Source organism: Dermacentor andersoni, chromosome 1 (assembly GCF_023375885.2).
Source record: "Dermacentor andersoni chromosome 1, qqDerAnde1_hic_scaffold, whole genome shotgun sequence".
NCBI classification, from domain to species: domain Eukaryota; kingdom Metazoa; phylum Arthropoda; class Arachnida; order Ixodida; family Ixodidae; genus Dermacentor; species Dermacentor andersoni.
Genome location: NC_092814.1, coordinates 244,071,601 through 244,098,951, shown reverse-complemented (window position 1 = coordinate 244,098,951; position 27,351 = coordinate 244,071,601). Strand labels below are relative to the sequence as shown.

Sequence of the window (27,351 nt, the reverse complement as noted above, 5' to 3'; positions counted from 1 at the left end):
TCTATAGCACTTCGTATTATTCAGAACAAAACTTGAAATGGTGTAAGCAGTTCTTTATTGTATCATACTTGATTACAGCACGTGCATGCAGAATTGGAAGACTGGTGTACACAAATTTACCAGTAAAAAACATGCATTGTCTTAGACAGACAGAAAGAAAATGTAATGTCTTCATTTATGATTATATGGTTAAAATTTCACTCTTGCACATGGCTGTCCTGACTATGGAAAGATGTGTAGATAAGTTATTGGCACTCGCTGTTCATTACAGTAACAGCAAAATGAAAGCAGTGCAAAACGCATCTTAAACAGTCTCCCTATGCAGGGTGTCCCATCTAACTTTATCCCGAGTTTAAAAATATGCCGATGCACTCCAAGATGACGTGACCAAGTACATGTTGCCAACTATTTTATGGAGTAAGTTGCACTATTTTTTGTATTCTGCTCAATTGCATAATTAGTTGAGATTAATTAAAGAACTTATGAAACAACAAAGATGGGCAAAAGGTTTCACTTAGAAAGTTGTAGAGTGGCTTGCAAAATGTCTGAATAATTAAACAGTTCCTATCTAATAAGTTATTTTTTTTTTTTTCACTTGCAGCAGATGCCCGCAAAATAGAAAAAATGCCACATGAAATGCCTGCTTGTGTGCCATGATTGCAGTGCTCCCAAACGTTCCGCGTACAAACCACCATAGCATTTAGCCAGGCAGCAACGCAGGTGTTCGCTGTGCGATTTACGCCAGCAATGTGCTTTCCTCGCAGCGGTTCATGATAGTGATAAGCATACACAGTGGTTATCGCTTGTACTGCCGCAAACAAAAGGTGCGTCATTTTGCGATAGCTGTAAGCAAACTGAACATCCATGGAAAAAAAAAAAACTTTTTCAGAACACTGATAATGATGGAATAGCAGTGGCCTAAATGGCCACACGCAGTCTTTCGCTGAATGTTGCATTTATTTTTCTAATATGCATTTTCATAACACACACTCGAAAGGGCCACCTTCTGCTGTGATACAGCACTGGGACCTTCCAAGAAGGCTTGCTGTTGCTGCCTTAAGCATCATTGGTGAAACACTGCAGCAGACTTCAGTTACCTTCTCCTGTAAGGCTTCTGGAATCGTCGTTTCCATTGTGTATATGCAATCCTTAATATAGCCCCACAAGAAAAAGTCAAGAGGGTTAAGGTCGGGTGACCTTGCTGGCCACAGGTTGGGCCCGTTTCTCCCTATCCACTGTCCTGGGAACGTAACAGCAAGCCATGTTTGTGCTCGACTACAGCCTTGACTACATCGTGCTGATACCACGTTGCACCGAGCCGAGCCAGTAACATGTTGCAGCGGAAGTCTTCCACCAGCCCTTTGAGGATCTCTCTTGCATATCTCTAGGAAGTCGGAGTGTAGTTAAAAAATAGTGGGCTAATGATTGTGTTGTCATATATTCCGCACCAAACATTAAAAGACCACCGATATTGGTGGCACGATTTTCCTAGCCAGTAGGGATTTCGCTCACTTCAATAGTGTGTGTTGTGGATATTTACTTGGCAATTTCGGCAAAAGTTTGCCTCGTCAGTCCACAGTACCTTCCCGAGAAAGTCTCAATCCTTCTCCTGAATCAAAATCCAATTCACAAAGTTAGGTTTGTTTTGAAGATCCCTGGACTTCAGGCATTGATGCAACTGCAGATGATAGGGGTGCAGTCCAGCTGTTTTCAAAATCCTCCAGGCAGTTGATTTAGATACTCTGGCTTCTACACTCACGCTATGCGTGCTAGCGTGTCGATTAGCCACCATGAAAGACAAAATGCTGGAGCGCACCTCATCATTTATGGCTGAAGCTCTCTGCCTTTTTCTTGTGAAGCTGCCGGTTTGCTTCACCGACTTGTAGTTGTTCACTATTGTCATCGAGCTAGGTCGCATGCCAAGGTGCCAGCTTCGATATGTCCTCGCCGCCTGCCATCTCTGTCCATCTGCAGCTCCTAGGGCAAGGATCATGTCTGCTTTTTCCTCATTGGAAAAAGACACATCAAAATTGCTTGCACTTCAACAGCAGATACACGATGGTCTGTTTATCGCTGTCTGGAACTGCCATGTCCGTAATTCACTTTACGCAGTGCAAGCAATAATGGTTGCTGGCATAAATCGAACAACGCCTGTGTCGCTGCACTGTTGCCTTTCAAGCGGCAGCATGCCCAGCCAAGTGCTATGTCCATTTGTACACGGAACGTTTGGGAGCACTCCAATCACGGCGCGCAAGTGGGCATGCCACATGGTTTTTTTTTTTCGGGCATCTGAAGCAAGAGGAAAAAAGAAAATTACTTAATACATAGATATAAAGTTAGAAATTGTTTAATTGGATGTTTTGCAAACCGTTCTACAACTTTCTACTTGGAATTTTTTGTCCAACTTCATTGCTTCAGGAAAAAAAAAATTAATCTAGACTAATTATGCAATTAAGCAGAATACAAAAATAAGGTGACTTACTCCATACAACATCAGCAACATGCATTTGGTCATGTCCTCTCAATAGTGCATCAGCATATTTTTAAACTGTGGCTAAGGCTAGCTGGGACACCCTGTATGTTTGGAACTTCAACACACATTTTCACCGCAGAACGTGGGTATGGTTTTCTGGGTGAAATAACATTTCCACTTTCACTCCCGAAAATCAGGTTTTGGTGGTAGCATTTAATATGTTTATTTCATAACACAAGCACTGACTTCATGGCACATTTATTACTCTAGGACACAATGTCAAACTCTGAAGAACAACCTGATGCTTTGGGCATATGTTAATGTACAGAAAAACAGCACACGGGAGCACACACAAGCACTAATTGGGTTTGACAAATGACAGCTTGAAGCTACAGACACAAATATGTGTACATGCAAAGTGAAGCCTTGCTCCAATTCTTTGCACTGTCCTAACACAGCTACTTTCGTAGGCATCACGCTTGAATCAAATGTACAGAGATTGAACACTTGACATGAGGCTGTGATGTCTAAGGTCATGGAATGTATCCATGCAATGAAATTTAACATTTATACAGTAATGCATGTGTGGTCTCATCTTAGCAAGACTCAGGATTAGACATAATAGTTGATTTCTTTTTTATTTGCCTGGGTTGCCATGTGGCATAACGTCGAAATGAAATGAAATATTTGTACTGTTCCGCTACATTTCCTGTAACCATGTTGATACCAATGATAAAATTTTTGCTGAAACCACCTAGTGTGTACAAGTTCTAAATTGCACAGTTTACATTGTCTCCGATAACTTGAATGACACCTAGTGTGTACAAGTTCTAAATTGCACAATTTACATTGTCTCCGATAACTTGAATGACTTGAGTTGAGCGCAAACCAGAATGGTGGTGAAAGTAGTGCAACAGACATTGGGAAATGCTAAATTTTGAATTAAATTCAGTGAGATGCACAGAAGAATGAAATATATTTTATCTAAAATTAAAGCATGAGAACCTGTCGTACTTAAATATCTTTATTGGAGGAAAACAAATGTGGAGTAAAAAGCTGGGCCAACCCTAAATGTGTTGGCACTAGTCTTGTAACTTTACTGACAGATATCTTCATGTTGCTTTCTAGATTTTATTACAACAATAATACCTTCATGATGTTTTTCATGAAACAATGTACAAAAAGGTGTGCAAAAAACAGCCAACTTGAAATCGCCCACCTTATCGAGAATACAGTATACTACTCCTTTTGCCACCCAAGAGTATCCTTTCTTAAAAGGGGCACCAAAGATAGCTTTATACATTTACTTGCGTCCTACACCAGGTACTGCAGGTTATTGGCTCATTTAAGCGCATGTTTCTTGAAAAACATGGATTTAAAGATGACTGTATCTCCCACACTCCCAATGACATATTAAAGCCAATCGTAAGCAAAGTGACAGCGACATTTATTACAATAGATGCCACCATAGCTGCATATTGCCCTCAGCTTGGCTTGGTTTCATTACGTTGGCTCAACTAGTGGCATTGCACAAAATTTGAGGAGATGCCTGCACAAAAAGTACTTGGCACATGGCTTTTTCCTTGAGTAATGCGAGACCGGCAACATGCATGTTACTGACCTGTGACATGCAGCAATTCATGCCAGTGCTAATGGAGTCACCAGCAGTCTCCTGTTCACATTTAAAAAATAAATTGGGGCTCTAGACCCCAGTACAATAGTATAATAATGGTTCACGTGATTGGTCACAAATAACGATAAAATGCACTTGGCTCCTTATATATATATATATATATATATATAAAACTTCAACCACCTTTAGGAATTGCAAACACCTCCTCAAGTCCAGGTGCACTTGCTGCACAACTTCCCTGACAGTGTCTGGCACGGTGCCGCAAGAGTTCACATTGTGCAAGTTGGGTGTGGACATGTGCACTTCATAGCACACCCAAAATAAATGTAGCAATGTATAAACCTTGTAGGCTATCATTGCTTAGCCATTACTGTAGCACTTAGAAGTGGCAAATAATTAGTGGCCAGCCATAAATGTGCCTTTCTGCTCAGTACATGTAGCAAGCCAGAAATTCATCTGTATTTAGGGAATTTAGAGTTGATAAGGAAGAAAACTTAGTACAAAATTCAGGCAAGTTAGTTAGAGTTAATAATTGAGGGGAAATAGAGGCTTCTGACTTCAGGATATTCGGGTTGTATTCAACAAATAAAATTGCTACAATAACGCACTGTTGTGGAAGTACCAGATGGTTGCTGCATTGAAGCATCTCAAACTTGGATATTTCTTCCTCTGTTTAGTCCTCACTCCTTTTGGCTCATGTATATGACCACCAATTAGAAAAAAAAATTATGCAGGCCCAACACAGATGTTGGAATCTATGTACACAGATGTTGGAATCTATGTGAAATGTTAATTAAATGCTATAGTACTACAAAATTCAATGTGGACAGTTGTCATTATTTTCGTCCTATGCAACTTGTAATCTCATGCAAAGTGAGAAAACAGCCCAAACTTGATCGCCTATATGCAGTCATCACCGAGAGCTCATCGCTGATTTTCTGTGGCATAAAATGGACAAAGCAATTTAGGTGAGGCACCATACTGAAGAACTTTCTGCACATTTAAGAGTAAATGAAGCCTAGCTCTGCTTACACAGCTATTTAGAAACCAAAGAGCTTGCACTGTGATTGGACTAATTTATACAAGCCATCTTTTCACAAAGTGGCTACTTTTCCATCTTTTCAGGAAGGTCTTCATGAAACCAATCCAGTGTGCAAAACTTCAGAAAAATTATGTTTTACTTCAAACAAAGGGCTGTGGGTATATTCTATTTACTCAATCGCCTGTCTGGTTGCCCTGGACAGACAGTTGCACACCCAAGACAGACATTTTCAAAATGGTACTAACAGTTTCAAATGTGTGATGCTTTGCACAATTACTAATTGTGCTTCCTGGCTTCAGTTTTTCTGCCAACAATACATGCACAAGAAAGTTCATGAAACTATGACTGTTGCTATAATAACAAGGCATTGAAAATAGTACTTTGCAGCAATTAAACAAGCAGCAAAAGATAATCATTTGTGATGCAAATCACCAAAGTGTTGGTGGCAATGTGCCATGTAGTTGCAAATCACTGCTTTGCCAAAGACTGGTTTGAGAAGTGTTTGTAAATGTTACTCCGCTGTTTTGCTATGTGATCCCAATAATGCAAATGCATACACTTCTCGACATTTACAATTACTTCAGTGAGCATTTAACAGCAATCTGATACAAATGCTGTCACATGAACACAGCTCTCAAAGGTTGTGCACTGTTTCGAGAAGCGCTGCCGTTGAATGTAGCAAAAGCTATGGACGTCTCATGTGGACGGATGTTTCCGAGCCATTACGGAGGTTTTGCAGACTGTATAAATGACCTTGTAAAGCTGCCAAATGTGCTTCCACAATTTTCACATGAATATCACACAATCTTTTTCACAATAAATGCAGTGTATATACAGTTGAACTTTGTTATAACGTAGTTGCATTCAACATGAAAATACCTTTGTCATAAGCATATTCGTTAATGTATTGATGACAAGCATTTTATATTCACTTCATTATATCTGATAATTCGTCATATCCATGTATGTTACATAAAGGTTCAACAGCTGCTCGTTTCTTCTCTCTCTGCTGTTATGTGTTAGTCAACTTCACGAACCATATGGCAGCGTAATGTCTGTCAGCTGACTTATCAAAGGTAAGTAATACACCAGTCACACCAATAATGACTAAGTGAAAAATAATAAATTCATACAAAGCACTGTGCTACATTCACGTGTCTCCCTGTCTCATAGAACACAATCTTGGAAGATGCTAAACACTGGCCATTAGGCATTTCAGCTGGAGGGATATCTTCACTACAGTTGACTGCCTCCTTCATGCAGGCTTTTACCTAAATCTGAAATGACTGAATGACATGATGCAATCCAGTTATGTAGTAATAAATGCCAGAAGTTGTGGGGCTCAATATGGATGAATGTCATCAAATAAACATAAGCTAACAAGTGCGAAGACAAGAAATTATGTTACAAAGTCAACAATTTTCAAGACAACAAACTAAAACAAAACCTAAACTGTCAAACATGCATGGCATCACTTCTTCAGTAATGAGAACAAAGAGAAGCTATTTGTATCTGTTATACTCTGAAAACAAGGACAGTGTCCCTGAAATCTGAAAGATGAAATAAAAGATGTAAATGTTTTCTTTAAGTCTGGCCATATAGTTTATTTTTAGAAGAAAATAGAAATGGCTCAAAAGTGTGTCATAAGGCTTTACGTGACTTTAAAAGGATAAAAGTGAGCTGCAGAAAAAATAATCACAGTTATTTGTGATTATAAGAATGTATATACAGTGCGTATGTTGGCACATCCGTTATATAAATGGCAAGATTTAATCACAGTCTGTATATTTTCCACATAAGAAAAGACATCTTCCAGGTCCCATAACAGTGAAATAAAAACAACTTGCTTTAAATGTTTGCCATTCATTGTTATAGACCTCCAATTTCACGCAGTACACCAATAAGCTTGCAAATTCCAAATAGGTAGTTCTTATCACACTCTGATGTGGGAAAGACATGAGCAAAGTCAATCATTTTGGCCACACAGTTAATTTTTTTATCATCAGAGCTATCGAGCAAAGATTCATATACAATCAGAAGTGAACTTGAGTAAAAGGCATAAACACGCTGAGTCTCAAACCAGTGCCTGATGTGTTCCAGCTGAACTAATAGGTCTGGCAGAAATGCTGGGCTATTGGGCTGTTGATGTGTCATGCCAAGGAATGTCTGGAAGGCTGTAAAAAAGGCACACAAAAAAAAGGAATGCTCTAAATTAGCAAAAACTTTAGATACCACGAATGCAATGATGTTGCAGGGGCATCTCTGTAGCTTGTATGTACGCTATAGCAGCGCTAATTTCTTGCAAGTGACTACATACAATTTAACCTTGATTTCTTATTAGCCAGCCCTTGAATGCCACTCAATGGTTGGCTAACACTACCAGGGTTACATCTTGTACACATAAATAAACAAGAATGTGGACATGGGAACAGCTGCCACCTTAGCGCAATTGGCAGTGCAACACTCATGTAATGTGGAGATTGTGGGTTTGGCTCCCACCAGTGGCAAGGCTTCCTTTATGTCAACTTTCATTTCCCTTTAGCTTCTCATTAATAGACAATTAAAAACTACAAATAATTTCCTCTATGCTTTTCTTGGCTCCATTATCTGTTGGTTTCATTTGGTTATGGCCAAGAAAAAAATCGGGCCCCTCGGCTACCATTCTTGTTATGTCGGGTGTGTAATTGATGATGTATTTTATGTTATGATTATTGTATCTCCATGATGTATCCCCATGCCATCCATGAATCACAAAACCTTATGGGCACATCAGCTGACACACTCGCATATCCATTATGGGGGATCAGGCAAGAATCGGTACATACCAATATCACATACACATTGCTGATGTATGTTTGGGCACACACCCAGTGACCCAAGTTGTCTACTAGGCCAGACAGTAGCAAGTTGTCTATTCAGCCACATACCCAGTGCCCCATGTTGTCTGCTCAGAAAGACAGCAGCCAGCACAGACCTACGCAACTTGGGTCACTGGGTGAAAAAGGCTAGATACAAACGGACAAACTGAAAAGTGGGTAAAGTTCCCAAAGAATGCCAATCGCATTAATATACTATTAACTGTGATTACTTTAGTCTTCATGTGAATGACAGGTATTAGCTAGAATATAAGTAATGCGCGAACATTGTTTAACTGCGCGAATAAACGAACCACAAAGACAGCGTGGGACATGGACGGGCGCAAACTTGCAACTAATGTTTATTCCACAACCACATATAAGTACACCCCCGACATACACCACTACACGTGTGCGGAAAAAGGCAAGATAAAAGAAAAGTAAAACCTTGTATAAGCAAAACGCGACCTACCTACGCTCGTCAATAAACCTCATCTCACAGTTGTGTAAATAAACTGAGGTGTCACTGACACATTCTTGTCCCTTCTTTCTAATGCGGTACGCCTCGAGTAGCTCTCTGGCTCGGCTATCTCGGCAGCGGCACAATATCTTTACTTCCTTCATGATCGGCTTGCACGTGCACGCCAAGCAGTGGACAGGCAGGTGCCCATTCGTTTTATTTCTAATTGACAATTCATGCTCACGCAAGCGCACATTCACACACCTTCCTGTTTGGCCTATGTAAACTTTGCCGCATGATAGAGGTATCTGATAAACTACTCCAACACTGCAATCTACGTGGGAAATGGAGTGCTTTGTTCCGCACCCTTGGAAGTTATTTTTACTTCTTCCTATGCACGAGCATAGCCCAGCGAGCTTGCTGGGAGCCGAGAACGCTATCTCAACTCCATACCGTTACACAACCTTTCTTAAGTTGTGGGAAGTCTTGTGAACATAAGGCACAACTGTACGTTTCTTATTTTTGCGCTCCCTTGTGTCTTCAGTAACATTGCCTTCTGTCTTTATCTTCTTAAGCATTGCCTCCACTACTACTGAAATGACTGATTGCGGGAAACCAGCTTATTCCATCCTTACAATCTGCCTGTCAAAGCTTTCCTGTATTTTGTGCGTGCAGGACTTTCTTAAGGCTTTTTCTTGCCTTTTTTCGCGCACGCGCAGTGGTGTATGTCGGGGGTGTACTTATATGTGGTTGTGGAATAAACATTAGTTGCAAGCCTGCGCCCGTCCATGTCCCATGCTGTCTTTGTGGTTCGTTTACCTAACCATCTTTGAAAACAAAAAATCAAATTTGCTTTTATAAGTTATCGGTATTTTATCAGTGTTGCCATTTTAGCAATTTTGAAGCTAGATTTTGCGACATTTTTGTCTGTTTACGACAAAGTTTGCTATTTAGCAATAAGCGACTTTTTTAGTGACTTTAATGAGCAATTGGCGATATTTTAACGACTTCTAGGTTAGAAAGATTGCTTGGAAAATGGCTTTCAAGAATGCGCTTCGACATTCAAAAGCCACATGCAAGTGGCCGAAACTCGCTGTACGACGCATAGGCTCAGTGACCATGATGAACCTACGGTTGCCTTCACATTGCTATAATGCTTCACAGCACAGTGGTCACCATAGCCTTGACATTGTGGTCACAAAATTGAAGTTTATTTATTATTAACAAAACCTATTGAATGTACATATAATTGAATATTACAAAACCTGTGAACCTGCAGTGTTTAAGCGCTGTGGGTTCAGTGGTGTCACTAAATCCATTCAATTGGTAGATACTTGGCAAGCGTGTCAGAGAACTAATTTGCCAAAACCAAGTGGAATAAATTTTCTGTTCAGATTTAGAACACAGCAGATGAATAAGACATATCGACTGCATAAAAGAATAAATATCACAACGACTTAGCTCATTCACGCACGACTGAACAAATCGCTTCCGCTTCTCATGCCTTTAAAACCAATAAGTACTTCACGGTGGCTTTCAGCTAGATCAAAGGCGAAAATATGGTATTTAACTTTTACAAAGCTTGGGTAATTGTCATTGCCATGTTAACAAAATGCTGCCAAGAGCGTTCTACAGTATCTAGTTCTGCTACCACGAATGTCGACAAGCACAAAAGATTTAAGGATAATACGCAGGCTAAATGCATTTTCATGCTAGGAAAACTACGTTGCTTGTGTTCTTTTTAATCATGCTGTATTTGTAACCTTTCAATCTGAGGATAATGAAAAATTTAAGCTGTCATATTCCAGTATGTAAATATTAGAAGTAGACAATCAAATAACTTTTTCAAATATGAATCGAATACAACATTAAGTATCGAATATCAAACAGACAAGCGCAGATGCACATATTTATAGCAGGAATATTTGTTTCAGTATAATTAGGGACACACTTGCACTGAATAGACATATTTAACAGGGATAGGCGGGCTAGTTGGTGGTCGATATTGGAATGCATCATGTAACCGCGCAAACAACAAGGAACAGTGTGTATTTCCTTCTCTGTCCTTTGTTGTTTGTGCGGTTACATGATGCATTCCAAAACTGAATAGACAGTCAACTATCATGCACAATTAAGATCGTTTTAAACACAATATCACAACAGTCACGCAAGGAACTAAACGAATAGGTGCTTGACACCTTGAAGCCTGGTGGCAAAGAAACTTTCCAAGAATGAAAGGTATTTGAAACTGACGAACTTCTCAAAAACACATAATAAATAGTTGTTGAAAAAATATCAGAAGTTAGGGAAAAGGAAAATAAAATGCTAAGGAGGTATTTGTGTGCACTAGACAGAATACACAGTCTCTTACAAGAAAAAAACATCACTCGTAACGTAATAGAGAAAACTCCTACATGACTAGACTGCAAGAAAGACTAATTAGCAAACCATAAGCACAATATAGCCGATTGTCATGTATTGGGCAAAAAGAAGAGAATACCGAGGGGCCCTGTTTTGTAAGAACGCTTGCACGTATTTGCCAGTCAGAACCATGTGAAAACAACAGGTGATGAAGAAACGGAAAGCATAGGATAAATTATTTGTAGTTTCTAATTGAAATGAAAAAATGAGATGCTAATGGGAAGTGGAGGAAAACTCAACTTGCTGACAGTGAGAGCCGAATCCACAACCTCCGCATTATGTACGCGTTGGACTGCAAATGGTGCTACGGCGACAACAGCAGTTCCCACGTCCATGCAGTCTTGGGTATTTATGTATGTATACAAGATCTGAGCCAAGGAGTATTAACCAGCGCAAAACTTCCACCGGAAAAAAAAAAATTAAATTACGGGGTTTTACGTGCCAAAACCACTTTCTGATTATGAGGGACGCCATAGTGTCCCAGGACTTCGAAAATTTGGACCACCTGGGGTTCTTTAATGTGCACCTAGATCTAAGTACAGGGGTGTTCTGGCATTTTGCCCCCAGCAAAATGTGGCTGCCGTGGCCAGGATTCAATCCCACGACCTCACGCTTAGCAGTCCAACACCATAGCCACTAAGCAACCACGGCGGATCCCACAAGACCAAAAATGATACTTGTATTTCCGGTCTGGTTTCTGCGTTGCGTCAAAAACCTTGTCACTGTTTTACTTCTGATAATTATAATTTGCTATACTTGGTTAAGTAGGTGGAGAACAGTAACTTGATCTGAACAGTCGGTTGTTGCGAAATATTTGCTTAGTTTTGATATTCGAAAATACCCAATAGCTCATTTTCGAATACGAATAAAATATTAGACATGAACTATTCATATTCAAAACTTCGATATTCACCTATCCTATAGTAAATACATTACTAAAGCTAAGGCCCTCTATACTCTGTTGGTAATTCACTGTTTTCCTTCAGCTGCACGAACATTGGACCAACATGACACCGTCTAGGTAAATTATTTACTTCACGCTAGCTTATATTAGAGTGTTCCAAAACACCTACATTCTTAAAATCCACTTCACAGTTATAACGAGAATTTTAGTGACTTTGTTTTGTTTTTTTTGTCTCACTTCAGTGACACGCTTCCTCAAATGTTGGCAACACTAGACTGAAATGGTCTATGATGCACAATTGAAAACCAGATCTGTCGGTGACAAAGATAACTTTCACTGACGCATTTTTCCGCCTTTTTTGTTGCCATGTCAATCGGGTAGTCCACAAGGAAGGCAATCTTTACAGTATACGTGCCAGCTGGGCCCGCTCTGAGTATGATCCAGCCAGTCATGAACATGAACTTCTGTATAACCTACAGTGGATATATTACAATAAATCAAGGTGTCATAAACACATTAAATTAAAGAGTATGTCATCATTTATTGGTCTGTGGCCGCTAAAGTGGCATCTACCTAACCTCTCTCCCACCCGGAAGGAGCCGGGTGGGAGGGAGGTTAGGTAAATGCCGCTAACCTAACCTTCGCTCCCCTTGGAAGGAGCCGTCCGTGTCAGGCTTTGCGGTAAAGCATACAAAAAACAAACATGTACTGCAGAAGTCAAAGGGGAAATTATATGCAGGGTAGTGAAGCTACCGTTGGTGTGGAGCGTCAATGCCGACAGGGTTGCGGCGGCAGAGTGATCCCAGGCGGTACGTACTGCGAAAATCACTTTCCTACACATACATATATTGTTACGCATGAAGAAAACGAAGACCGGTGAACGTGCTTGCGGTCCCGAGTCGGGGAAGGATAAAAAAACTACGCTGAGTTGATCAACCAGCTGGCCACTCTTGCGCTCACCTTTGCGACCTAAAGTGATAAAGTGATAAGGGTGATAAACGGTCTCCTTTAGTCGTAACAAAGTGGTGGAGGTGCGGGGTATCAAACTCCTGTCAGATGCCGGGGAGCGATTCCGGGAGCTGCTCGGCCAATACTCGTCGCCAGATGATACATGTGCTGGCCACGGGGCACCGTGTGGCCGTTCGGAGGGCTGAGAAAACTCTGAGGGCTGGCCATACCACGTGGTCATACGCTGGTTGCAAAACCGCGATATATGACCCGGGACACCGCAGGAATAACACACCGGGAGAGGTCAAAACCTTGGTTGTTCGTCGATGAAGCGGATATGATCATTTTCCCGCATGTAGTGGGTTGGTTCATGGCGTGTGTCACGATACATCGGGCGTCGAGAAGGCGTGCGCTGAGCGCATTGGTCATAGCGCAGAGTCAGAGGACGTCTTGTCATCCTCGACTGTGGGGCTGCGCTGTACTCTACGGCCATTGCGGTAACCATCGGTTGCCAAGGGGCCGAATGTGGCGCCGTCATAGCCTCTCGTGACGTGTACACGCTATGGTGGTCAGCAGTTGAATGCAACAACTCTTCGCGGCGGGAAAGTTCCTCACGGACAATCTGTCGAGTGGTCGAAGGAAGGTCGAGGCAAGGACTCGTGTCCACACTGGCAACCGTCGTAACGTTTGCCAACCGACCAAACTTTGGCGCAATCCGACGCACCTTGAGCGTTTCAAAAGTTCTGCAGTGCCAAATGACGTCGGACACAGAACTGAGGCTCTCCTTTCCAACAAGTGGGCATTGACTTCGTAGGCCCTTTTCCAAAATCAGCCAAGGGAAACCGTTGAATAGTTGTTTGCGTCGACTACCTCACGCGCTACTGCGAGACGGCAGCCGTGCCCTCCGCAACTGCCGCTAATGTTTCAATATTCCTGCTGCAATATGTCGTCCTGCGACATGGTCCGCCTCGCGTGATCATCAGCAACCGTGGACGACAATTCACAGCAGACGTCGTAGAGGAGCTGTTTCGTTTGTGTGAATCCCACTTGCATCACTCGACACCATACCATCCACAAACGAATGGGCTTATGAAGCGCACCAACCGAACAATTGTAAACATGCTATCTACCGTATTTACTCGATTCTAAGCACCCCCTTTTTTTCACGATCGCGATGCCCAAAGTGAGGGGGGGGGCTTAGATTCGAAAAATCTAGAATTACCCCTCCCCCCTCCCTCCTTTCGATGCGACATCACGACGAGACGGGTGCGAGAAATAACATTTTATTTTGCTAACATTCAAAAGAAAAATCGCTGCACACAGTGAACCCACCGCTTGTGTCGGATGCTCAGTTCCTATCATTGCCACTCGAGTTCGTCGCACCGCTTGAACCGCCGTTCTCGTTATCCCACAGCAGGCCGTCTTCCGTTCCGTCGAAGTGGTTTGTGATCGAGCACTTCTTAAATGATTTGACCACAACGTCCACTTGGACCCGCTTCCAAGCATCCGAAATCCACTTTGCGATGGTTGATGGGGACGCTTTCTGTAGCTTTCGCTATACATCCGTACAGTCCGGCTGTACGGCGTACTCGCGCCACAGACGCCGTGCCACCTCGGGACTCCGACGGCTCCGGCTCGATGACAAAGTGAGCAAGCGCGCTTGGCGGCCTTGGCTACGCGCGCTTTCTAACAAATAGGGGGGTGCTTAGATTCACATGCAAACTTTTTTCCCAATGTTTTCGCTAAAATAGAGGGGGGGTGCTTAGAATCGCGAAAATACGGTTTGTATGTTTCATCCGACCACAAGAACTGGGATGACATACTGCCTTTTATCACGTACACGTTCAACACCGCCAAGCACGAGACCAGCGGCTATAGCCCTTTCTTCCTGCTGTACGCACGGCCACCCCAGTACACAATCGACACTGTTTTCACCTTCTGTAGTCACGAAAATCCCACTGTCGCCGAGACTCTCTGCCTCGCCGAAGAAGCTCGTCGTATTGCTCGTTTGCGCACTTTGGCATCGCAGGACAGATCAAAAGCACGCTACAACATTCGCCACCATCCGGTAACCTATCGACCTGGTGAATTTAGTCTGGCTGTGGACTCCAGTACGGAAACGCGGGTTATGCCAAAAGCTTTTGGCCACCTACGATGGACCGTTTGTTATTATTAACAGACTCATGGAAGTCACCTATAATAAGCCTCGCCTCACGGCGAGTGGTAGAAGAGCTGCCAAGACACAAGTGGTCCATGTCGCCCGCCTGAAATTGTTCACGTCAAGACAAATAAATTGACTCGCCCGGCGGGCTTCGTCTGCGACGAGAGGAATCTTTGTTACGCGTGAAGGAGACCGTTTATCACCCTTACGGATGAAGGGGACCGTTTACTTTAGGTCGCGAAGGTGAGCGCAAGAGCGGCCAGCTGGTTGATCAACTCAGCATAGTTTTTTTTTCCTTCCCCCACTCGGGACCGCAAGCACGTTCACCGGTCTATATATATATATATATATATATATATATATATATATATATATATATATATATATATATATAGAGAGAGAGAGAGAGAGAGAGAGAGGGAAGGGTGACTTCCCCCCACTTCAAAAATAGTAGGTACACCACTGCTTCAGATACAACAGACCTTCCACACTGGATTATTAAAGTCCGTTAAAAGAAAGCGTTGACTGTATCATGATTGCGTCGAAAGCTTCATACATTGAAGTGAACAAGACAGCAATTATTATTTGATATCAAGGACTCAACTTGGGTAGGTGACATCAAAGTCATATTTTTTGTGAGTTCTATATGTCATGAGTATGTGAAAAAGTACTAAGGCAATTTCACTCTCTCCCAGTTAGAAGGCAATGTGATTCGACTAGAGAGGTAAGGGCCAGGAAAAAACCTGGAAATATAGGGGGAAATTTTTTTTTTTTTTTTTTTTTTTTTGTCAGCACAGAGAAAGTGGGAAAAAAACATTAAAATTTTCACATACAGAAATACTTGCCATCCTCTGCTGTGCAGCATAAAATTCTAGAAACGACGATGGTGACAACAAGAAAACAGCAGCACAGTTTTCAAGTGTCTTGAGTATATGCTTTGAGTTTTGTTTTCAAAACATAGCTTAGCTTTTAAACGTAGCAGAATACAGGACACCTTCTGGGTTCTGGTGTAGACTCACGTCTGGGACTCCACGAAGCATGTGAACTGTCAACCTGGTGGCAAGGGCTTTGCATTATTCAGCCGCTGACACCTATAGCTTCTAGGCTGCTTCTGATACCTTCGCCATCTGCCAGTTGTCAACGAAACTGGTCTTTGGAGATGTTTATAACAAGCTTCGCAACAGACTCACAAGTTAACGTGTTGGGAAACTCGTCTACGTACAAATTGAATGTGGAAGCAGCCGCAACCAACTCTAATGCGAGTGCGTCCAGTGAAAATGACTCGACACTAAGTGACCTTTATCTCGGCTATCAGATTAGCAATCTTTCATACAAAAGGACAAGGAATTAATTCTATTGTCTTCGCATTTTGTGCGTAATTATTGCATGTATTTAAGGATAATTATTTTTTATTGCTGGAATAATAAATATAAGCTATATTTAATGGAGTTTAATTTTTCAAACGGTTTCTTGAATTTTCTGACAAAGAAAAAACTGGAACAAAACTTTCTTTTTCCATCTGCTCAAAATTTCCGGAAATTCTTGCATCCCTAGATTCGACACACCATATATATGTTTGCTTTCCTCCAATATAATGTTAATTGGAAGGTCTCCACTTGTATGTGCTGCTTCCTTTTGCTTTTACAGTGAAGCTGTTTATGGCTAGGGTTCCGTGGATTTTTCATGTCCGCCAACAAATCTGCGTGTGCAAAAGCTCAGCTCCTGAATTTGATGCACAATCGCTTCATTCTATGCGAAAGCTTAGGCATTTTTAGTAGATTCGTTATCAATAGGCACCATTTTCAAGATCAGTAGGCTTTCAAGTAGATAACTTTCTTTTGCTTGCTTACTGGGGTATCAGCCATTTATTGTCTTACGTGAAGGACAAATTTCTGATTAGGTAGGCATAGAAATGCTTATGCATTTATTAACAGAGGTGATACGAGAATGTGTATGCGTACCTATCATTACTCTTGTTTTATCAAAATTGTCTCAAAAAAATTATATGAAAATTGGCCACTAAGACGAGTCGTCATAGTGGCCAATTGCCATATAATTTTTTTAGACAATTTTGATAAAACAAGAGTAATGATAGGTATGCGCACACATTCTCGTATCACCTTTGTTAATAAATCATTATGCCGAGTTTCATTTAATTTTCATAATTAGGTAGTTCACAGTGAAGTTGTAAAAGTTGTGGAATTCCCGTCTGCTGTCAATACATGGGCTTCTACTAGAGGGAAACGGACAGCCCCATGTTTGTCTGCTGAGATAAAACTAGTCCTTCCAAGTTTCATTAAGCTAATTAATTAAGTAGTATGCTCAATCACAAATTACAAACAAACATGTTTTGTTCCGTGCACTCCTTTGGACTGCACCTTGGTCAATTGTGTTTTGTTTCGTGCACTTGTTTGGCTTTGCTGTTCAACCACATTCACGCCATGGATTGGGGGAGAATTTGAGAGCACAGCGACAGCTTTGCTGGAATTCCACTTTCACAGAGTGGATTGGCCCCCAAATTTTTCCCAACTTATTTTGCAGTTAATATAAAATGAAGTTACAAACTCATTCAGTTTTTGTTCTTCTGATACACTATACAGTAAAACCTCATTAAACTGTACCCACAGTAGTTTCGTTTTAAAAGTAGTAAAGTGAAATTATGGACTCAGCGGCCATTGAACATAATGCGTTTTGTATCACGCATAAACCGTACCAGCTTATTGCATATGTATCGGTTAACACGTAGTGTTTCCACTTTTCATCACAAAATCATGGCGGTGCGTCGGCCCAGCAGAACAATGAGCCTCAGAGATCAGGATGGTCTCCAAGCGTAAACGCAGAGGGCGCTTGGAAGGGTGAAGCCACAACATCAACATCACTTCGATGCCATGCCAGAGTCGGAGCGTTGTGGCCTGTGTTGTAGTGTCAGGCAAGCTAGGACAAAAACCGGACGCTCAGCCTAGAAGAAAAATTGGACATAGTTCGTGCTGTCGAACGTGGCACGAAGAAGTTGGTGCTGGCACGCGAGAGGGATCTACCGTTGACTATGGTGTGTAACATTTGGAAATGCGAAGAAGTTGGTAGGCAATGCTGCTGTGACTGCGAAAATATGTCGGCTATGAGGTTAGACTTTTTGAGGTTCGACTTTTCACTATCGTTGCCTCTGTTATTGCCGAAGTGTCGCCTAACGACAGTGGTGAGGACGACACGGAAAGCGACAGCACGGGTGATTCAGGCTCGGCAGTGGCACATGTTGCACGTTACGTCAGCCTCATGCGGGTGTTTGCCAAGAAGAGGGGGGTGGCTGAAAAGCTGGCTCGTAGCTTGAATGAGTTTGAGGCAGTCGTCGTCGCTGCTAGCCCACCGCAGCATCAGATGAAAATAACATGCTTTTGTCGCGCGAAGTAAATAAATACTGCATGAGTTCTGCTTTTTCATCACACTCTTAGTTCCGTTTTTGACAGGTAAGTGGGCAATCTTGCACTATTTCAGTTAAGCAGTACTACCGTTTAGTACGTACCTTTTTCAAGCTCCGGCCAACTATGGTTTAATGAATTTTCACTGTAATTTCATCACCTAGTGAGGCTTCTCCAACGATTTATGAATGCACTTCAGATGAGGATTATCAGTTAATGAAATGCCGCCTCTTTCACACCTCTGTAGCCTTTGACTTCTTTTCATCATTCAGGCTGCATTGTAAGCTGTAGTACTCTGCCAATGAGAAGCAATGCTTGCTTTGATGCTGAGCTGTGGTATTTTAATGGCCTCTAGACCAGTCCATCATGCTGCCCGGATGCACTGCTTAAACAAGAGGTCTAAGGAAATGTGCTGAATAATAATAGCGAGTTGGCAGGTGAACATCATTGGAAGTAAACACTGCAAATCAAATGAGGGACAAAGGAAGCATCCCTGCTGTTTGCTTTCTTAGTTAGATTTGCACATTGCCTGTTTACAAAGATGTCGAAATAAATCCCATCAATAGCCACTGTGTTTATTGGGGGCATCACAGTAAGCATGAAATGTGGTGGGTTTTTCAAGGAAAGGGCATGAGGCCTTTTGAGCTCCCTGCCATGTGTACTGAAATGATAATTATGGTGTTCATGAGGGCATTGCCTAGCAACTAGACAGTTTCATTTACCAGGTTAAGAAGTGCTGCAAGGTCCCTTTAAGAAGTTTTAAATTTCCTTCACACCAGTTTACTAGAGCTTATAACGTTTCAACATACAGCATATAAATAAATGGGCCAACTACTGAGAGGCCTCTTGTCTTTTCATACCTTTTCAACCATTCATATGCAACCATTCTGAAGGTAAACAAAACACACCTTCTAGTATGGAGTCAGGTGTTTGCTTGAGGCCATAATCTTTTCCATAAATGTGATATTTCTGCTCACATTTGTCAAAAACCTGCAAGAAAGAAGAAGAACAATGTTATTATAATTTCCTTTAGCCACCAGTCTAACTAGACAAAACAAGACCGCAATACATATCCTGTCGCAGTAGGCTTTATCGCAGTGCCCTAACTATGCGAAATCATTGGCCCCCTTGTGATCAGAAAATTATTATTAATGCACTATGAATCTCCACTCATAATGCACTAGATCTGTATGTAAAAAGTTACAGGTAACCAATCACTTGTAAACAATTGCATTTCTTGTAATTTTGTAATTGGTCAATTGCACTTCATGACTAGTAATTTTGATGGCAATTAAGTTACTATATTTGCTCAAAGATAGGTCGAACACGAATATAAGTCGACCCTTATATACTGAGCTTGCCGAGAAAGAAAAAAATAATAATTTTAATATAGGTCGACGCACATCTTTTTAGCAATACGAGGAACTTTGAACACGACAAACCTTTATTTACCTTTTTTTTTAAAGGAAGGGTCAGGACACCAACCAAAAAAAGGATTTAAAATTGTTTTTAATGTTTCAGCTCCCCCATGGGAGGCTTGGTCGCAATGAGTGAACACTGGCACAGTGCGCAGTTTTTATGTATGGTGCATGAGATGACTGGTATACATGGGCAGAAGATTGCTGTTGTTGCAAATAAGGTTGTGCAGCATGGTTTGGTTGATCAATGACTCCACATAAAGGCACAAAGATAGATTCTTCTCTTAGGCCACTGCACGTGCTTCTTCCCAGTTGATAATTGAATTGAATTATGGGGTTTTACGTGCCAAAACCACTTTCTGATTTCAATCACCTGGGGTTCTTTAACGTGCACCTAAATCTAAGTACACAGGTGTTTTCGCATTTCGCCCCCATCAAAATGCGGCCGCCGTGGCCGGGATTCGATCCCGCGACCTCGTGCTCAGCAGCCCAACACCACAACCACTGAGCCACCACGGCGGGTTTCCCAGTTGATAGTGTGTGACATAGTTGTGCAGTGCTCTACCAGGGCATTTGATGCAATGCATTGTTTATTAACGTCATTCCTGCGCTGTTGAAGTCATGTCCCGAAATCGCCGGTCTCGTCTATATAGAAGTATAGGCAATCTGCACATGGTATGATGTATGCGACGCCTGAAAACTACTCTCTGTCCAGGTGGTCCTTGACGTTGACGACGATGATTCGGGCAATGTTAGGAAGGAAGCGGTGGTGGAAGTCAAGCAACCCAAGGAACTCATGGAGCTTTCACAATGATGTTGGGCAAGGGAACTCACGCAAGGCTTGAACTTTCTTTTCCAACAGTCTGATTACTTCGGGAGTCAAGCGGTGTGCGAAGAACTCAATGTTGTGGACTCCAAAGCAATGCTAGGAGACTCCCGAGCATGTGCAGCACCATATTTTCTTGCACCAAAATTTGTAAGCATTAAATTTTGTGAAAAGCTTCTTGATATTTGATTCGATATTCAGCTTTCTTCATTGATTCGATGTTTGATTCAAAATCTACTATTTGGTATTTGCACACCCCTAATATAGACCCACAACTCTGCACTATGAAGAGTGTTACATGCCCAAGTAATCTTTTCCAGTCCCAGAATACATAAGTTTAAATTCAAGTGGTGCCACAAATAGTTTTTTATATTTCATTGTTCCTGTGAGATTTCAGACGGAGAGATGCGCTTAATTACAGTAAACAAAAAATATAGCCTGCCATGACACCATTCACATATGAAAGGGTTTTCTCAGCCATTATGAAAAGATCTTTCACGTACATAGCACCTGTACTAGCATGTTCTTTGGGCAACCCAACTAACACTAAGGAAGTTGTCACTAAATGTAAACATGTCCGGGGTCTTACCCGCATGCCAAGAATACGAAAACCAAGCTGCTGACTCCATGTGTACTTTGCCTCTTCAAGGGCGACCTTCTCGGGCTCTGCCAATGGGTCATATGTTTGGGCACCTATCTTCACATCCATGACGCTAGGGCTCCGGAACTCACGAGTCACGTCATCCAAGCGCAGATACTCCACTTCTGCCAAGGAGGCATATATCTATGAAAGTAGCAGTCAGCAGGAAGGCAGGTGACAGAGCACAATATAAAGGATGCTACATCACGAACAATTGCACAAGTTGCATTGCATGCTACAGTAACTGGACTGAGCTACCTAAAGGTAAATTATTAGATATAAGAACAAGACAGACTAGAAGCAGTGATTGCTCGTATACAAGCTCCTTGTAATGTACATTGAGCCATGTGTGTACAGAGATGTTTGATTGGCAGATTAAAGGGGTAAATGTTTTGCTTCTAAAACAATCACGTAACTTGATGTTGTTAGGACCCTTCATTAAAACACAAAATCAAATTCAGTCCAAAAAAATTAAGTTGATTTTGTTTAAAATGTACAGAACTTATTAAAATTGCAATGCATAGATTACAAGATGCATGAAAGTGATTAACACTAATATACGTTTGAATGATATAAGTATGCTGTGTAAGCACTTCGTGAGTGTAGTTCCAAGGCACTGAGAGCATTCCGAATACCAATGGAAAATTCTCAGGGAAAGGCAGTGCCGATGGTCACTCAGTTCAGCAGTTTTTGCCAGTGACCGTGCAATTTAAAGATGCATGAGTTTTGGCTTTCTTTTGGAACGGGTAAAGCAGCATGAAAAACGTGGACAGAAAAGGTGATGATGAATGCACACACATGCTTTACTGGCCCCAACACCAGGTAAATAGCCCACGCTTCAATCCCTAGCTTTGCTGTCAATCATTAGTAGTGTGCACGTTCAAGAGAGAAAAGGTGTTTTGAGCATCAACAAAGGCTACACCAATTTACCAGGCTCCAAAAACAGCTCTTGTCACCTCAGTTTCCCAGATCTCTAGAAAATTATTTTCAAAGCCCCCTTAAAACTTGTCAACACTTTGTGAACTGAATCGGCATTGGTTCACCTAGCAGGCATTCACCACCACCCGCCTTTTTGGACTTTGCTCGATGGTGCTGTTAAGTACTACATTGCAAGAAAAAAAAATGCGCTACACTAGTCATGCTGGAGAGAATATGCTAATGCACTTTCAAAGACGCCTGTTCGGTACTCCCTCCAAGCATCCTCTGCTGGAAGAAAAAACGATGCCGGAAAGAACTGCTTTAATGCTAAGCTGCAGGCCTTGAAAGTTGTGAAACAAAACAAACAGCACAGCGAAGCGAAGTAGTATTTCAAATATTTGTTCAACACTGCCAAACAGACACCATGAACAACACTTCTGTCAGAATGACCAAACCTTTGCAAACATACATGTGCACATGAACATGACAAAACTGAGTAAGTTGCTTAGTCCCAGGGATCTTGATCACAAAATATGAACTATCATGTTAAACAGGTGAATTTTTATGCAAATATTACTTGATTAGCTTTTTTTTTCACTAGTAAGTCTATGTCGGTTGCATAATTGTTTTTGTGTAACTAAAGCAGTTGTGATTTTATTTTGTGCTGCAAACATGCAAGAACAAAAGCATAGCTCCAAGTCTTGTACTTCAATATATCCATAGTACACATTTTATTGTTTGACTTTTTGTAATTTTATTCTCTTTTTGAATGTCTGAACCTTTGTTGGATTGTATCACCTCCTATCCATCTATTTATGCTCTGAACTCAGATGAAGTGCTGCTACCGATTGTACAGGTCTCTAGGGATTTTTAAGATTTATAAAATGTCTTTTCACATAAATTCTTCCAATTCATACTTTGAGTTGTACAAAAAAAATTTTTTTTCTTCTTCATAACAAAGCAGTCCTACCTATTTCCTACAAATTGAAATTCCATTCGCACATATATCTTTTTTTTTCTTCAAAAGAAAAGCATGGCCTTTTTGTCATGAACTGGAGCAGGTGATGCAAGCTCATTCAGTGTGTAATTCATTTCTATACAGAGAGCATTGCTGTTATGAAAGAAGTATGGCAAGCATATCCATGTAATCAAATAATATGCCGATGCCTTGGCCAAGGTAGTCTGTCTTCCATGTTCCCAGGTACTTAGGGAGGAATGTTCTCAGGGTCAACAGCTCTGGTTGAGGTTCTTCAGCTCTAAAGACGTCTTCATAAAACTTGTGCTCTCGTAGCGTGCGTTCATCACTGCTCAATAACGGCTTCAATATTGACCCATCTTTGTGTTTCAGAAGACCTACAAGTATTGAAGAGACCAGAAAAATAAAGGGAAAAAAGATTAATACGTCCATTAAAACAAAGTAGACAGATAAGTAGAAAATGAAGTGTCTCCTAATGGAGGGAACCTGTCAGTTTCCTTAAATAGAATGGGCACCAAGTCAAGGGAGTCAATGTTTCAGGCTAACAGAGAGTTGTGAAATTTACAACATAGTTCTTGCACTATAGTCCCCTAATATATACTTATTTGCGAAAAATCTGACAAAGAAACATTCTGAACACACACTTTACACTATTTCCCCATTTTCTTTGGCAACGTTGTAGAATACATTTGCAATAACACACTTCAAGGTTAACTTCTAAACTGAAATTGAATGAAATGCTGCTATTAACTGTTTATGTGATGCTTATATTATTGTATTCTATTAATTGGTGATGTATTCATTCTGATATATGCCACAGTATTCTGTATTGCATTCATCCTACACTTTGTCAATGACTATGGTGTTCTGCTGTTGAGGTTGAAGGCTTGGTTTCCAAGTGGTTGCATATCAATGAGGGGGGGGATGACAAAAAAGAAAACACTCTTCTATTGATATTTCTGTGCACACTTAACCCCAGATGGTCAGAATAATTTCAAAGCCCTTCCTTATAGCGACTCTCCCAGACAAGGTGCAGCTTTCAGATGGTAAAACCCATCAGTTTATTATTCTACTCTTTACACATTGTTTAGAACGTACATTCTTCTCTCCTTTGTGAAAAACCCAGGTACAGGTGATCTAGCAGGGAAATAAAATGATTTACAATCATTCAGCCCGCTCCAAAAGGTGATGCCAACATCTCTACTTTCAAATGTATCTGTAGCATCTGTACTAACACACATCGTGAAAAATCTTTTGAGCGCATCTCAAGGGAAGTATGTCAAGAATCAGTGCTTTATGCTGCAACAGTGCTACCCAGTTCCAAACAGTTCTGTATGATGAGCATGATTTCTAGACACTTCACAAATAGTGTATGACAATGTTCCCAACAACAATCAGTGCTAATTTTGCATAGAAACATTGTTCCAGCCAACCAAAGTCCATTACTGAAATTTGAAAATGTGCAGAGAGCTGCACCACTCTGCTTTTATGTTCCTGACACTGGGGGCTTCAAACTGGGATGTCACATGCATGTGACACATTTAAATCAGCTGGGCCTTTATGGTTTTTAAAAATTCTTTAAAATTGAAGGGCCATTCCACCCTGTGAAGGTTGACCAGCAAAGCTGCTATGGTGGTATAAATTATGTTGGTATAGAGTTTTGTTGGCATGTAACTATACATATAATTATGTATATGTCATTTATACGAAATACAAAGAAATGCACAATCATTTGTTGTCTTGTCTCTTTTCTCTTTATTTTATCTTTATCTTGTCACACAAGTGATGATGGCTTTGTGGCCACCGTGATACAGGGCTTTTACGACGATGCTCTAAAAATGCAGGTGTTGACGCAGCTATGACAGAGTGCCATTTAAACGCAGGTGGCAGTTAAACCAAGCCTCGACACGAGCAGCGATGTGCGTTGACCGGGGCGCAGTCTAAAGGAGTGCACAAAACAAAACATGTTTGTAATTTGTGACTGAGCATACTTCCTAATAAACTAGCTGAATCAAACTTGGAAGGACTAGAGTTTTATTCTAGTGGACAAACATGGGGCTATCAGTTTCCCTCCCGTAGAAGCCTATGCATTGACAGCAGGCGGGAATTCCACAATATTTACAACTTCACTGTGAACTACGTAATTTCGAAAAGTAAATGAAACTCAGTGTAATGTTAGAGCCGTCCTAGTGGCTAAATGTCAAATAATTTGCTTCGGGATAGCTTCAATAAAACAAGAGTTACAGCCATTTTATGTAACCATATTCTCCCTGTACATGCCCATGTATTGACAGCTGACGGTAATTTTGTAACATTTACAACTTGACTGTGAACTAATTATGACAAGTAGATGAAACTCGGCGTAATGATAGAGTCGTCTTAGCGGCCAATGTCAGCATGATTTTTTCCACGATACCTACATTAGATTGAGAGCTACAGGGCATTCGTGAGAAAGTTGGCTTTGCCGCAAGGTGTTTTCTGTTCACTGCCACAATTTTTCCGTAGGGTAGCCATAGACAGCTTCGCTGTAATAGCAGCACAATTTAGTAGCTACGGCACCATGTCATACATTCTATGTTTCTCTGCGACTATCCAGCCCTCTGTATATAGTGGCTCCAATGCAGGTTACAATGACAACTCAGAAATACCGAAGCAGTAAGCAGAAATGGGAAAACTTCATTCAAGGTATAGGATCGTTTTCAAAACATAAATTATTCCCCAAGGCCCAGTTATTGCAGGGCATTTTTTTTAAATTATTAATAAAACATGAGCTGCCCTCACCAGACTAGTACCCATCCAACCTCAGTTTTGAAGTTCTAACTAAATTAATTACCTCCCACACCAGAGGGGCAAATAATTTTGACATATGCTTTTACTGTGTCATAATGCTAAGTTACGCTTCTCTATCTAGAATGCTGAAAATGCATGCCATAGTTTCACACTATAAAGTGCATATATTGGAAACCACCAAACACAGAGCATGACAAGACAATGGTGGACAGCGCACAGCAACCCTCATCTTTTTTCTTTCTCTCTGTGTTAGGCACTGGCTCCACATCATGTGCAACTAGCCCACCAACCCTCCTAACTCATGCAGTAAAAATATTTTCATTAATTTCTCACATTATACAACCTTTCTTATTTCAAACAGTGCACAATAGGTTGTGTGCTTTGACATGAAACAGTAGTGATGAATTAGGAACAGGGCACTTCATTCAGTGTTGCACAGTTCACGAGTCAGTAGGCCACGTTAACAACTCATAATTTGCGACTTCATACTTGTGCAAAAGCCAAACCGTTTTTCTCACTAAGCTATGGGGTTGAAACTTCATGATAATGAAACCCGAGGAGCTAAGGATTCTGAAATGAGCAATGGCATAGAAAATGATAACTCTCGTTAAAAAATAGGAAGACAGCACTTTGAATTGGAGAGCTAATTGGTGCAGCTGATATTCTAGTTCAGATTAAGAGGAAGCTTTAGCTCGGGTGCTCCTATCTAAATACATGTAAAAGGAGAATTAGTTTTTCTCAGCAACCGCGGCACCAAATTTGACGAGGTTTGTTGCATTTAAAAGAAAAACTTTTAATCTAGTAACTGTTGGTTTCGAATTTTCGAGTTAGGTCGTCAATTTTTTATTGAAAATTGGCAAAAATCGAAAATTTTCAAAAACGAAACTATCGAGTTTAAAACTCTAACTCAACAACGAAAAATGATAATACAATCCTGCAAATTGCACATAATAGTACATCTAAAGTGGACAAAATTGATGTTACACATGAATATAAAAAGATTTAGTAATAGGGAAATAACTTTTGCAGAACCCTTGTAACCAACATAGCAAATTCACGTAAGATGTAAAATGACATCGAATTTGTGCACTTTGAATGATCTTATGGATGCCGTTTACAGAAACGCGATATCAGTTCTCGGTGCAGACCTATGAATTTGTAAACTTTGTGCTTCTATATATTTTTTTTTCAAACTGTCAAATATTGGAAAATCCTTTTAGGAAAATTCAACCCTAAATCGAAATTCCGCTTCCAGCAGTCACTAGAATTTAACTTTCTCTTTCAAATGCAACAAATTTTATTAAAATCGGTTCAGGGGTTATCTCATAAAAACGTTTTTGCGTTTTACTTGTATTTGAATAGGCCACGTCAGAGTTGGGCCCGAGCTAAAGCTTCCTCTTAAGAGGAATAAGTGGAGTTGTCACATAATGCACAGAGCAGACAATTGGTGGACTGTTAGAGAAACAGAAT

General features: G+C 41.0%; 1 protein-coding gene across 2 annotated transcripts in view; it reads right to left on the bottom strand.

Moving 5' to 3' along the window:
• Positions 1-38: 38 nt before the first annotated feature.
• The window catches only part of LOC126548014 (inositol polyphosphate multikinase-like), a 29,399-nt gene continuing 2,086 nt past the window's right edge, over positions 39-27,351 (bottom strand). For both annotated transcript variants that reach the window (XM_055063584.2, XM_055063583.2), the window contains exons 3-6: positions 23,283-23,468; positions 21,147-21,322; positions 19,222-19,303; positions 39-7,322 (exon numbers count right to left, since the gene is read on the bottom strand). In XM_055063584.2, coding sequence (XP_054919559.2) covers positions 7,018-7,322; positions 19,222-19,303; positions 21,147-21,322; positions 23,283-23,468 — 749 coding nt within the window. In that variant the 3' untranslated portion in view covers positions 39-7,017. The remainder of the gene's footprint in view (positions 7,323-19,221; positions 19,304-21,146; positions 21,323-23,282; positions 23,469-27,351) is intronic.